Genomic DNA, 14,398 nt, shown 5'->3' with positions numbered 1-14,398 from the left:
AGAAATTTAATTTATTAGAATAAATAACGATATTTTTGTTCAACTATTTCTTCTTTTGTTTATCAATGGTTGCTGTTCCTTCTTTATGTTTGTTCTTTATGTTTCTGGATTCATTTTATCGTCTGTTTTTTTTTTTGAATTTGTTAAAATCTCCTATTAGGGTTTACTTTATTATAATGCTCTCTTTTGCGGTAAGAGACAAGATCTTTTCTTTGTTCTTGAATCCTTATACCAAATCTCTTTATCTGATAAGGCTGAATGGCGATGGATGCCAATAGAAAAGATTCAAACAGGTATGGTGCTGATCTTTTCTTTGTTGCATTTTTAATTCCATTGAAGTCTCATTTACTTTTCCATTCAATATATTTCAGATTAACTTTTGAAAATATAGTTTTTTTTTAATTCTTTTTCAGATATTTTTCATGTTGTAATTTAATTTTATTGGCTTCTCATTTATATGTAGGCCAGATTTCAGAAGTTGTCGTAATCTGTAAAATATATTGTATAGTAGTTTTTCAAAGTGATTTCTTGGGTATTTTTCATTAATATGCTTTTAATTTGTTACTTCTTTTTTTTTTTACTTAGTTAGTTGGTTTCTTGGTTAAAAGTCTCAGTCTTAGATTCTAATCGTACCATTATATGCTAATAGGAGATTTTTAGCAACCCAGTAATATTGGCCCAACGGAAAAGAACCGATTTTTAGATTTCACCTTTTCAGTAAGTAGGTAACGAAATATATTATGGTTTATTATATCATGCATGTTAACCGATTAAAGAGGTGGGTTAAATCTTTAACTTCGAATGGTTTGTTTTTAATTTATATTCAGTTAGCGGTCTTTTCTACTTTCCTCCTCTTGATTGTTTCTTTTCCCTGTTAGATGAGTTTGATTAGCTAATTATGAGTTCCTGATCTTTCTAATCTCAAATGGGTGTAGACTACAACAACTCTAAAAAGATTAGTTTTGATAAATTATCAATGTCCATTCAAAATAAATAATAAAATCGTTAGTAATCATACATATATTGATACTGACTTTGAAAATTCAGCATTTATTAATACGTGAAAAGATGATTCGAAGTTCATGTACATGATTTGGTTTCAGAATCCATCAAGATAACAACAATTTCTTTTTCATTGTTTCTTTCAAAACTTCAGTATTTTTTCTTGGACATTCAAAAAGACCTCATATGTGTTAGTTACTTAGTTACCTATTTTTGTGATACTCATTATAATGTTAGTTCATTTACGTGATTATTTTTCTCTTGTGTTGCTCAGTTGGTAATAATGGTAGATTTAAAGGTATATATACCTCTCTTTGCTAAATAATTACGTAAAATTATGTGAAGCATTTTTAGTATGTTTTGTTACACATGAATTAACTTTGGAAAGAAATTTGAATATAGGGTGATAGAGCTCTTCCCTCGACTTTTGTTTCTACTCGGATTAGGGCCAATGTTCTATGTCATTGACGAGCTAGATAATTGTTTAGTGCTGGAGGTGATAAGAAAAAATGATCAGTTGCTCATAACTGACTCCTCATTTAAACAGATTAGAACTTTCTATTTTATCAATAGAGGGGTATCTGTTCAATTTAGGTATGTCGGTTTTGGAAATTTTTTTTTATTTCATTGTGGAATCATGACAACCAACCCATCCAAGTTCACCTTGATCCTGACTGCTATGTGCCTGAGCTAATGGACCCAGAGACACTTGATAATGTATCAAGAGTATTCCACATAAAGTATACCAGGATTGATGAGGACTCATCAGCTGATGTGATGGTTCTATCTGGGTCTGAACCATCTGATGATCAGTTTTCATCAGATGGTGATGCAAACAATGATCAAGATGAGACACTGGTAGGGGATAATCCGCATAATCGATAGATTTGTCTAGTGGAAGTAGTTTATCATTGGAGGTCAACGAACAAAGTAACGCGACAAACGAATTGTCTGATCATAGGTAATGCTAAATGTAACTTTTTTCCTTGTGTTTTGGATTTTAATATCATGGGATAGCTTGCTATTTTTTAGTGTGGTGACTAACATATTCATATTATCCTGAATTAGATACACTCTAGAGGTTTATTATGAAAAGATCATCACAGCTTCGGATCTGGGTCAATCTAGATTGGTAACTTGATCTCAAAAGAGTGATTTCTTTTATTTTTTTTTCTTGCAAGCTTATTGAATATTCTTCCTAAATCTGTTATTCATTGTGTATGAAAATATTATGTTTATCTTAACTATGAATTATTTGTTGCAGTATTTGGCTTCGAAATTTGTTGCGTATCTTAAACTAGATGGAGATGGTTCGATTTGGACCATCACTGGTCCATATTCCAATGTAGAGAAGAATGTGTTCTTTTTTCACTTACTGAAAAGTGGAGGAAGAGGTGGAGAATGGAAGTTTGGGGTCGAGTGAAATGAATGTTGTAGAGTATACAATTTAAAGGAGGGGGACATCATTACCTTGAAACTCGGCTCGATAGCTAACCGCCCGATAGAGTTGTCGATTCAGCGATGTTAGGCCTCTTATGTATAACTCTATTTGATAGATATTTTGAATTATATGTTAAGTTGTTTTGGACATATTTTGTTTTTTAATTAATGAACAAATTTATATATGTTGTAAATATTTTGTTTTGGTATCAATAGGTATCTTGACGTTATGTGTTTTTAAGATTATACGTAATAGTAAACTACATCTCTGCTGGACTTCTTTTACCTATTTTTTTAGTGTCTAACAATTGTTATTATATTTTATTATCTTTTATTATCTTAGAAAACATGTTATACCATTTATTGATATATTGAATAATTGTTGTATTCTATTATTTTATTTTAATGTAGTGATAATTTTGTAATTATCCAAATATAATATATTTTTATAGAATATATTTTAGTTATATTCTTAGTATTTTTCTTTTAAAAAGATTTAAATTTCGTGAACCCCGTGCATTGCACGAATTATCACGCTAGTAATCACTACAACAAAATGCCATTTAGCGGCGGTTCCTGGAGCCATTTAGCGGCGGTTTTGAACCGCCGCAAAACATTTCGCGGCGATTTCATGAAACGCCGGAAGATAGGGCGCGGCAAAACGGATAACGGCGATTTCAGTCAACCGCTGGAATAACCGCCGCTAAATAGCAAATAAACGAAAGTAGCACTTGTTTTGCGGCGGTTCTAAACCGCCGCCAAATTTTAGTATTTTCGTTCATAGTTATTGGAATCGGATCGGATCGTCTGGTAGTCCAATTAAACCCGCGCTTCCACCAATGGACCTATAACGTGTGGATCAACTATGTACCGGTGGTCCAATTAAACTATGTAAAGCCTTTCACAAATAAAGAAGGCAGGGCTCGAACCTTGAACCTGGAAGAAGGAAAAGCTTTAACAATGTCATGCTGCCACCAAGCCAAATGACTCTTCTATATATAACGCTAATAATTATGTATATCATATAAACACATTTTATTGCCACACAATTTCTTGTTGTATACTTTATATCTGATCATAGTTATTATAGGCACTTTATATATTGGGTAAAATGCACAATTAAACCAAATGGATGACCAAATTACACAAATCTACCAAATTGAAAAATATTACCAGGATATCCCAAAAGTACATTCTTATGTAATTCGAATCAATCCCATTCGAATGAGACAAACCAATACTAATTCGAATTAGTCCTAATCGAATTAGCAGTGATGCTTGTAATTCAAATTTGTCCAATTCGAATTATGCTTGCATGTAATCTTAGGGAAGTTCGAAATAGGGTGATTCAAATTATGCATGCTAGGACGTCCCTAGTAATTCAAATCGGTCAATTTTCAATAAATTTTGGATCATAGTAGATCGAATTAATTTATATCTATTTATATATGATTCAAGCGTATATAAAGAGTACATTTAATAATATCCATAATGAATTCAATAAAGAGTACATTCAATAATAAATAAAAAATAATAATTATAAATATTTTTTATAAATTCTTAAAAATCTAACATTTTCTAAAAATATTTATTAAGATTTAGAATTTAGTCTTTAATATTTAAAATTAGTGAAATATTTGCCAAAAACATTATATTTATTGATCAGTTAGCATTATTGAATTTATTAACCATGATAATATGCAGATCATTAATTGGTTTTTATTTAAAAATATTTTTATTCTATTTAGTATTTAATTTTGGTAAAATATTAATTAATTTTTAATTTTGTTATTATGAATTCTTATATCTAAGAATACAGTTTAAGTTTAAGATTGTTATTAATAAAAATTTTAAATTTTTTATTTTAATAAATGCTCAACAAATTATTAAAATAAAAAATTTAAAATTTAAAATTATAATTTTGGTAAAGATATAAAATTTTACATTTTTAATGATTTGTAGAAAATATTTTTAATTATTATTTTTAATAATTTATAGAAAATATTTATAATTATTATTTTTAGAAAATGTTTGATTTTTAATAATTTATAAAAAATATTTATAATTATTATTATTTTTATTTATTATTGAATGTACTATTTATTATATTCATTATGCGTATTATTAAATGTACTCTTTATTATACTCTTTATACACTTTTGGACTATATATAAATAGATGTAACAATGATTTAAACATATGTATCTTAAGATACTAGTGTTTACTTAACTAGATTATACCCCAGATGGTTATTACTAAAGAAAACATTATAATATGTGGTAATACGCATTTTGCGGCGGTTTAAACAAAACCGCCGCAAAATATAAAACAATAAGTCACCCGGCGCACATATAGCGGCGGTTTTCGAAAGGCGATTTCACACAACCGTCGCAAAATAACCGTCGCTATCTTAAGAGATTATTGTAGTGTAAGTATAGAAAATTAACTCTTAATTAGTTAATATTAACTAATTTTTATTATAAATTTTTTAATTTTATTTTAAAAAATTTAAATTTTAAGATTTAGCATTTAAAATTGAAAATATAAAATATAAAATAATTTTAAAACGTTACCTGATATGAATTGAAAAAAAATTAAGTCTCTACTTAAACTTAAAAAATCTAATAAGTTAACATTTTCATTCATTTTAACCTGTTTAATTAGTATCTATAATCATTAATCACCAAAAACATAGACAGCATGCCACAGTTTGTTTTTGGAAGTTAAACAAGATAAGGGCTCAATTTTATTCTCTCGAAGAAAGCAAATTTTAAGATTCGTAGATAAACGACGTCGTTTTTGGCTTCCCCGACTTCAGCCAATTCAAAATTTCGAACATAATAGCCGTTTCGAATCGCGCCTTCCTCCTCCGCCATCTTAATTCGTTCTGCTGCCGTCGTTGTCGTCGTTCATTTCTCCACCGTCGAAGAGCACCACAAGAAACTTTCCACCACCACGCTCTGTCACTCGCACTCCCTCCATCCCTCTCGTTTTCTGTCGCTGCTCGCTGAAGCTCGTCAGCGTCGTCGCCGCTTCTACAGTTCTACCTCTTCTTCTTGTCGCCGTCGGTTCAGGTAGGCTCCGTCGTCCCTTCCCTGTCCCTAGCCCTAGTCCTTCCATTGTGATTCTGTTCCAATTACATTGATTCTCTTGCAACTGAATCTGTTCTGTTCTCAAACAATTTAGGGTTTTATTACACTTTATCTTTACTTTTATAGAGACAGAGATGGCAAGCTTTCTGTGAAGGAACTCCAGCCCGCTGATTCTGATCAAATCTATTCTCAGGTACCTCCCTTCATTCTTCTCTTCCTTGTTTTTTCACTATCTGTTACTACTAATTAGGAAGATCCTTAGAGAAGAGGACTGAGGGAAATTAAGGGCGTTGCATATACTTGTATCTTGACTTTTTCTATCTTCAATTTTTGGTGGTATCATTCTTCTAACGTTTTTCAATTTTCATTCATCTTATTTAAGCTTTTGTTTTTGGAGTGGCAAGACAAGAACTATATCCAATTTCTGCATCTTCTATGCCAATCTACATAATATCTATGTAGTTAATGCATCAGATGTTGGTGAGAACCAAAACTAACTTCCATTGTCATTAGTTGCAACTAAATACACAGTTGTAAATATTAATAACTATTTAGAATCATAGTTATCCTGCCTTGATGAATAAAAAGTATTAAACAGTTCCTAGTAAGGGAAGCAGTTAATCACTTTATCTATTGTATTTGTATTATTCTTTTTTTGACTAATTCTGTTCTCCATTTTTCTCTTTCTCTTGTTCTTTGGCCTTTGCATTCCACTTAGAATTCTGGCAGCCACTTTTTCTTTCTTATTCTGTTCTTTCAGATTTTCAAAATTGATCAATATTATTGGTTGCTAGTTCACGGCACAACTGTTTATTATACAATCCGTGTCAAGATTTTCATTATCAAGTTGTATATATATATATATATATATATATATATATATATATATATATATATACACTCTGTGTGTGTGTTGATTGGATCTGCAACATGTCAAATTAAAGCAGCTAACTCTTCTGTTCTCCATTTTTCTCATCCTATTGATCTTTGAAGTTATGAAATATACTCAGCATTACTATTTTTGTCTCTGCCCCAGGCAGCAAATCCTTGAGAATTTGATTGGTTTGTGAAGGGTGTGATATTGAATTATACAGCCTTCATCTTGAGGTCGGTCCTTTCTTTTTTGTTTAGGTTGCTATTTCTTCCTTTCCTGCCTTTGCTTTTGATTCCTCTTCCTTGTTTGAATTAGATGAATCTGTTTCATTCCTTTAAGCACAGAAATTTATATTATATCCCTTATTTTACAGTAGGAGCAGTTAAAAAAAATGGAAGAAGATAACTTGCAGCGGCAATGGTCCCTCAAAGACTTTGAGATCGGAAAACCTCTTGGCAGAGGAAAATTTGGCAGAGTCTACGTTGCGAGAGAAGTCAAGGTCTCTCTCTCTCTCTCTCTTCCTGTCTATTATTTTATTATTATTTTTCTTAATTTTTCTGTTTGGTTGTTCAGAAAGTTCCTGAGAAAATAAACATGTGTATGAACTTGATTCTCTCATTGTTCAATTCTGTAAATGTAAGATTGAGCTGTTTATTGCTTAGTTTTCAATTCAGCATCGTGCTCATTTGCTAAGTCTTTGGGAGCTGGGTTTTTAACATACTTTGGTTTGAGTGTTTGATTTGTGAGATAATTCAACGTCTTAGGTTGGTCTTGCGATTTTAGTACTTGGGAAATATATTATTATTTGTATTTTGAGACGAACTTTTTAGCATAAACTGGTCTTCGAGTTCTTGAAATTTAATATGGATGATGTAATTTGATATCGAATTTATTCTGAAAAAAAAATTATGAGTGGAATGTGTATGTGGATGCTCAAAGTTTTAATTGTAAAGGAAAAGAGAGACTAATTAAATTGATATGATGTTTGGAGAGTGTTTTATAATATAGTTCAATCATATAAGATACAACATTGTGTGTATACATTTTGAACTAGTCTGTGTAAGAGTTAAATACTTAGACATTAATGTTGTGAAAACTAAACACTTAGAGCGATTAATTTATAAATATTCAATTGGGTTGATCCGATTTATTTATTTATTTTTTAGAGCAAATATGTAGTTGCATTGAAGATTATATTCAAGGAACAAATTGAGAAGTACAGACTTCACCATCAGCTAGGGAGGGAGATGGAAATACAATCCAACCTTCACCACCCGAACATTCTACGACTATATGGCTGGTTTCATGATCCAGAGCGTGTTTTCTTGATTCTTGAATATGCTCATAATGGTGAGCTCTACAAGGAGCTTAGAAAAAGAGGCCACCTCACTGAGATGCAAGCAGCCACGGTAATTCTTCCTTACTGTGGGAATGTGTGTTTGTGTATGAGATTAATGACTGCAAGTAAAGTAATTGCATTTACATGCTGTGAAATATGGAACTACACAGAGAGGAAAAAGATAATTGTGCACCATGTTCATGGTAGCGATTAGCCTGCAATTAATCTGTGTCGTGGTGCAATATGTGGTGTTCCTAGAGAATAACTGATTGCATTATGTGGTGGTCTGTGAGTTATACTATTGTGTGATTATCTAATATACACACACTCTGTAGTGAGCAATGTGTATCACCTGTTTCACTGGCTCTTTGAAGTAAATCTCTCATTTATGTTGACTCTAACTTCTGTTTTTCTGAAAATTTTAGTATATTTTGAGTCTCACAGAGGCATTGGCATATTGCCATGAGAAGCATGTTATTCATAGGGATATCAAGCCAGAAAATTTGTTGCTTGACCATGAGGTATTCTTCTCCCTTTGCACCTCCTTGGTCTTTAACTTCTTATGCAAACTATGTGGATACTAAGTTATCTATCGAGTTATTGGCAACACGACATTTTGTAGTTCATTATTCTCCTTTTTCTGCAACTCTTCTTTTGGCCTCTTAATGATTATTTTGTGTTTTGCAAATTATAAGATTCCCTCCGAAGTTTTCACATTTTTGTCCAAAACATTTAGCTTTTTTGCTCACTTAGGGAGTGGAAAGGAAAAAAAAAATCTTACTGAAAATTTACTATACTGTGTATGATGATAACATTTAGTAAAGTTGAATCAGCTAATTAGATTTGGAAATTTACATGAACTTGAGTAACCAATATGATAATGGCTTCATTGCAGGGTCGTCTTAAAATTGCAGATTTTGGTTGGTCTGTACAATCTAGGGGCAAGAGACACACTATGTGCGGAACATTAGACTACTTAGCTCCCGAAATGGTAGAAAACAAAGCTCATGATTATGCAGTCGATAACTGGACTCTGGGTATCCTTTGTTATGAGTTCCTCTATGGCGTTCCTCCATTTGAGGCCGAGAGTCAAGCTGATACCTTCAAAAGGTATATATGGAAGTACATGATGAGACTAGTCTGTAGTCAAATAATGCCACTTTTGTTATGTTATTTAATGTATTTAATTTTTGTATAGGATCATGAAGGTTGACCTATCCTTCCCTGCTACGCCAGTTGTTTCTTTAGAAGCAAAAAATCTGATTAGTCGGGTATGTTCACATTTACATATCCATATTCAGGCGTAATCATACACCTTCTATCAACATAATTTGTTGTTCTTACTACAATATGTAAATTGATGTAGCTCTTGGTGAAAGACTCCTCAAGAAGGCTCTCGCTTCAGAAAATAATGGAGCATCCGTGGATAATCAAGAATGCAAATCCCATGGGTAGCTGCACCTAGCGTCAATTTTAGCCATTCACGTTGAAGTTTAGCTGTGTCCTTGAGGATAAAGGCTGTATTGTACATCAAGTACTGTAGTAGTATGTATGAAAAATTTATGATATTGTTGGAGTTCAAAGTATACTACCAACTTGAACAACATTAATCACTTCCAGTGGTTTTAGGATTTCAGCTAGGTAGTTGAAATTGTGTGTACAGAATGTACATGAGACTGAGTTCCATCTATAGGAGTTCATTCATGTATCATTAATCATGCATAATATTGATTTTTCCTTCTCTTTGTTTTAATTTTGGTTCCAGGCATTCAACTTTACAACCTGGATGCACTCCATAATAGTATGTTAAAAATGTTAACAGGGTCCTTTTGTTTTAAAATCTTGACAAACAGTAAACATATTCTTCTGACTTCTGCTTTGCACTTCTCTCCCCAATGCACAACACAAATACGAAGTTGTACAAATGGCTTCCATCTTGGAGCTCAAATCAGCTTTAGTTTGGCAATTGGTCCTCTAGCATTTTTGAGCTTCCCATTTCTTGAGAACTTTTCGTTTGTGAAGTTGAATCTAAAATGTGACTCTCTCCTGCAAATAACGATCATCCCAATGCCATGATTATATAACAGAATGTTCATAACTACCACCTAAATGCCTCAAGAGGACTAAGTAATTGATTATGACATATTCACAGGCAAAGCCCTGATCATAAAAAAACAAAAGGCTTGGTGCTCTGCAAATTAAGCTATATAACGAACATGCAAACAACTTACAACTAACAATCTGCAAGGAGTCAGAAGCAATTAACTTTAACTAAACATCTTCTAAACTTTGACTATCTTATTTTTAGATGATTATAGGGGTAACTTTTTTGTATCTTATTGTGTAATTTTTCTTTATTTGACCATTAGGCCAGTTTAACCCAAAAAAAAAAAGGAAATTTATATATATAATATATATATATAACCCTCACAACTCACAAGAGCCCTCCTACATAATCATACTCGGGTACGAAAACAACACAAAAAGGTGATTGGGGTTTGAGACTAGTGATTACGTGTTTGCCTCTTAAGTCCACATATTTTGGGTTTGAGGACTAGGTCACTCAGTGGAGAACTCTATAGTGAGTGTGTCTCTGTGTGTTAGTTAACCGTTATGTGTTATTCTGTCCAAAAATAATAAAAAAAATTTCTCCCTCGTGCAGAGTGGGTCCCAGTCGAAAACGGTCTCCTGCAAATTACTGAACTAGCACTGTTACCAATGCTGGCCCCAACGTTACACTTGTCACATGAAGAAGTGGTATAAAAGAGAATGGAAACTCAGTAATCAGAAATCAGAAAAGAGACTGAGGAATTCTCCTCCACTTCCCCTTCTGGTTCTTGATTCCATTCTCTAGTCATTTGCAGCTATGACTTGAGGTGGATCAAGATAGCCTGTTTTTGTCACTAGACCTTCAGTTTTGCTGCAATTCCATTTATTCCATTTTTCAACACTTCATACATATACCTTCAAATACACTTTCCCTTACATCACACATCACAGTGTATTCCCATATAGTCTTACTCAATTTTGTACTAACATGTTCTATTTGAGATTTTTTGACACTATATTTATACTTGGCTTCTAGTATTTGACTTTAAGCCTTCGAGGAGTTCTTCAAATCATGTGTCGTGGAAGGGATGATACGAACCATTGTTGAAGAAAGATCAACAAATACAGTTTGTGCTACTTAACTTTCTTTTTATTTGATATTGAATCTGTGCTCTTAAGAATATGATCTTGGTCTTAAGATCTAAGAACTTGGTTAATTATTTTAAGCTTGGCTCATGTTTTTGTTCTTGTTCTGTTTTATTGCTTTTATTTTGTTTTAACTGCAGATGTTAAAGAGTTGGGACAGGTTTGAGTACTTCCCTCAAATGCCAACCATGATCTCATCTTTGTGAGTTTTTTATATCTAGTTTATCTACTTATTTAGTTTAATTAATTGTAGAATTCTATGAACTATGATGATTATTGTAGATAGAGTACGGTGATTATGATATTTCGATAATATTATATTAAAAATTTACATAGTTAATGATGATATTTTTTATTATTTAATAATTCTTAATTTAGTTCTACTTTATTTTTTTAATTAAAAAATATCACTAAACAGTAAAATATATAATCTTAATCAAATTTAACTACTCTTTTGAAACTTTATCAAAATAGAATACACTTTACTAATTAATTATGTCTGTTCTTTACCATGAAACCTCGTACTACCGGCAAGTATTTTAATTATGTCTGTTCTTTACCATAAAACATACTGCTGGCAAGTGCCTTGCTTTATCTTGTTGGCATATGTTGTTGTTAAATAAATTTAAAATTATGTTGCCTTTTTCTTTTGTTAGAGAATCATTAGCATCAATTAGGATCCATTAGTATCGTCTATATTTATGTAGTATATCTGTATATTAATTATAGGATTCTATGCCTTTATTACTCTGATTCATTTAGCAGCTATAAATACCTCTTGTATATTGTACTTTCGATCACAACTCAATAATACACTTTTCATATTATTCTCTCAGTCTCTTGTTTCTAACATGGTATCAAGAGCTTAGGTCTTTTTTTTTCCGATGAATATTAGTTCATAGCCCCTTTGTTTTTCCTTGTCGGCAGTGTTCTTTGGCCTCCTTTTTCGTTCTCTTTTTGACGCTTTGGTTCGTCACCCCATAACCATCTTGTTCGTCTTGTCGCCGTGATTCCAACGCAACCAGAACCGTCGCCATCCGCCTCTGGACGCGCCTCCACGCGCCGCCGAAAGTCGCTGCCACGACCAGTTTGATCTTCCCTCCCGCTGCCACTCGTGCCTATTTGATCGCAATTTTCGAGCTGTTTCCGACGCTTTGGTTTGTCACCTCCAGCATCATCGTGTTCTTCTCTCCGTCAGCTTTCCAAAGCCGCCGAGATCGTCGCCAAAGACCACCGCACTCGCCCCCACGCGCCGTCAGAACATCGCTGTCCACCACCATTTTTTCTCATCCAGAAGCTTCAGCAGCCGTTGGATCTTCGTTCAGATCGGACGTCCCTAGAGCGTCCACGTGTCACCCGGTAAGCTGGTTGGCAACCCTGACCCGCGACGACCCGACCCGAACCTCCCTTGACCCGCGTGTCACCTGTGCGCCAACGTGCCCCCCTTCCGCCTATCCGGTACTGCCACGTGTCGTCGCTCGCTGACGTGGCGCTGACGCATCGCTGACGTGGCGCTGACACATCACTGACGTGGCAGACAAGTGGGACCCTCCCTAAGGTTTTTTGGTGAGCTCTTTCCGATTTTGCCATCCGTTTCCTCATTTTCTGCTCCGAAATTGCAGTTTTTCTCTCCTCTCCTTGTTCTCTATGACTACTTTTATGGAAAAATCAGATGTTTTTGCTACCACAGACAGAAAGGGGGCCTTCTGTCGCAACTGTAACCGTTTCGGGCACCCGTTCTCCAGCTGTCCCTCTGTTGAATGTCGCACATGCCACCAGAAAGGGCATATTAGCTACCATTGTTCACAGTTGTTCTGCCGTTATTGCAAGCTCTCGGGACATTTGCTTACTACCTGTCCTACTCGTCCACCACGTCCTGCGCCTGCTTCTGCTGTTGCTGCTACTACTGAACCTACCACTGTCTCTCTATCTGATATTGCATCTCTTCTACAGCGTCTTCTCTCTGTTTCTGGTAATACCCCTGCTGCTTTATCGAGCCCTCCAGGTACTTCTAAATGGTACTTTGACTCGGGTTGCTTTAATCACATGTCTCCGTTGCGTAATATTTTCTCGTCCATGTCTGCAACTACACATGGACCTTCTGTCAATACTGCAAATGGCTCCCTCTTGCATGCAACACACAAGGGTTCTATATCTCAGTCATCTCTTAATCTTCCTGATACTTACTACATTCCCAAATTAAACTTCAATCTTATTTCTGTTGGTCAACTTGTTGATCTGGGTTTTGACGTCACCTTTTCTGTTTCTGGTTGTCGTGTACAGGATCCTCGGACGGGACAGATCATCGGGACTGGACGTAAGGTCGGAAGGTTGTTTGAACTCGAAAGTCTTCATATTCCTCCTGTACCAAATCTCTGTGCTGCTTCTTCTCCCTCTACCCTTCACTTATGGCATCAACGTCTTGCCCACACCTCCTTAGGAAAACTGCGTCCTCTTGTATCTCAGGGTGTTTTAGGTCAGGTTCCGAATGAATCTTTTGACTGCATTTCTTGCCAAACTGCCAAACAACCTGCTTTATCTTTTCACAATAATTCATCTCTTGCTTGCTCTCCTTTTGATCTCATTCACTCTGATGTTTGGGGCCCCGCTCCCACTTCCTCTATGGGCGGAGCTCGATACTTTGTTGTTTTCATTGATGATTATTCCCGTTTTACTTGGGTTTATTTGATGACTAATCGCCATGAGTTACCTCAGATCTATATCAACTTTGCTACTATGATTAAAACTCAGTTTTCCAAGGCCATTAAGGTTTTCCGTCGTGATAATGCTATGGAATACCGTGATTCCAAACTCTTAGCCTTTCTTGCAGAACAAGGTACTCTGTCTGAATTTTCTTGTCCTGGTACGTCTCAACAAAATGGTAGAGCTGAACGCAAACACCGTCACATTCTTGACTCCGTCCGTGCAATGCTCCTTTCCTCTTCGTGTCCTGAGCGTACTTGGGGTGAAGCTGTTCTTACTGCTGTTCATGTTATCAATAGACTCCCTTCTTCTGTTCTTGGTAATGTTACTCCCTTTGAGCGTCTTTTTCATACCCCCCCAGATTACAGTTCTCTTCGAGTTTTCGGTTGTGTATGTTTTGTTCTTCTTCAGCCTCATGAACATAGTAAACTTGAACCTCGGGCTCGTATGTGTTGTTTTCTTGGTTATGGCACTGAACACAAGGGTTATCGTTGTTGGGATCCTCTTTCTAAACGTATTCGTATATCTCGTCATGTTGTCTTTTGGGAGCACCACATGTTTTCTCGGTTCTCATCCTTTGAGTCGATTCCTACTACTCAGTCACCTTTGTTTACTAACCCCAATGTTGATCTTTTTCCTAGTGATGATTCTACAGGTTCTATCTCGAGTGACCCTCCACAGCCTCCTGTTCCTCCGCCTTCTCCATCTCCCAATGATTCCAGACTGGACGATGATCCTGCTCCTACCGTCATG

The 14,398-nt window shown here is 34.7% G+C and overlaps 1 protein-coding gene and 1 long non-coding RNA gene across 2 annotated transcripts; both read left to right on the top strand.

Annotated features, from left to right (window-relative positions):
* Positions 1-649: 649 nt before the first annotated feature.
* On the top strand, positions 650-2,636 carry LOC148575350 (uncharacterized). Its single transcript, XR_015904928.1, has 3 exons — positions 650-1,963; positions 2,071-2,134; positions 2,267-2,636. It is a non-coding gene; the product is annotated as an uncharacterized LOC148575350 (long non-coding RNA).
* A 2,677-nt stretch (positions 2,637-5,313) lies between these two features.
* Positions 5,314-9,500, top strand: AUR3 (ataurora3). Its single transcript, XM_021116341.2, has 9 exons — positions 5,314-5,516; positions 5,661-5,727; positions 6,571-6,641; positions 6,782-6,907; positions 7,575-7,817; positions 8,173-8,268; positions 8,643-8,857; positions 8,946-9,018; positions 9,114-9,500. Exons 4-9 carry the CDS (start codon positions 6,800-6,802, stop codon positions 9,210-9,212), a joined length of 834 nt encoding a protein of 277 aa, XP_020972000.1. The 5' UTR covers positions 5,314-5,516; positions 5,661-5,727; positions 6,571-6,641; positions 6,782-6,799; the 3' UTR covers positions 9,213-9,500.
* Positions 9,501-14,398: the final 4,898 nt, after the last annotated feature.

This window comes from Arachis ipaensis, chromosome B2 (assembly GCF_059453495.1).
Source record: "Arachis ipaensis isolate K30076 ecotype BB chromosome B2, ASM5945349v1, whole genome shotgun sequence".
NCBI lineage: Eukaryota > Viridiplantae > Streptophyta > Magnoliopsida > Fabales > Fabaceae > Arachis > Arachis ipaensis.
This window is presented reverse-complemented; position numbering and strand designations above follow the sequence as displayed.

What these genes read in the sequence shown, in the direction of transcription:
- AUR3 (XM_021116341.2), top strand. Translation starts at nt 6,800, where the DNA reads ATGGAAGAAGATAACTTGCAGCGGCAATGGTCCCTCAAAGACTTTGAG. An exon ending in ATTTGTTGCTTGACCATGAG is followed by an intron (nt 8,269 to 8,642) that starts GTATTCTTCTCC and finishes GCTTCATTGCAG; the next exon opens with GGTCGTCTTAAAATTGCAGA. An exon ending in CAAAAAATCTGATTAGTCGG is followed by an intron (nt 9,019 to 9,113) that starts GTATGTTCACAT and finishes AAATTGATGTAG; the next exon opens with CTCTTGGTGAAAGACTCCTC.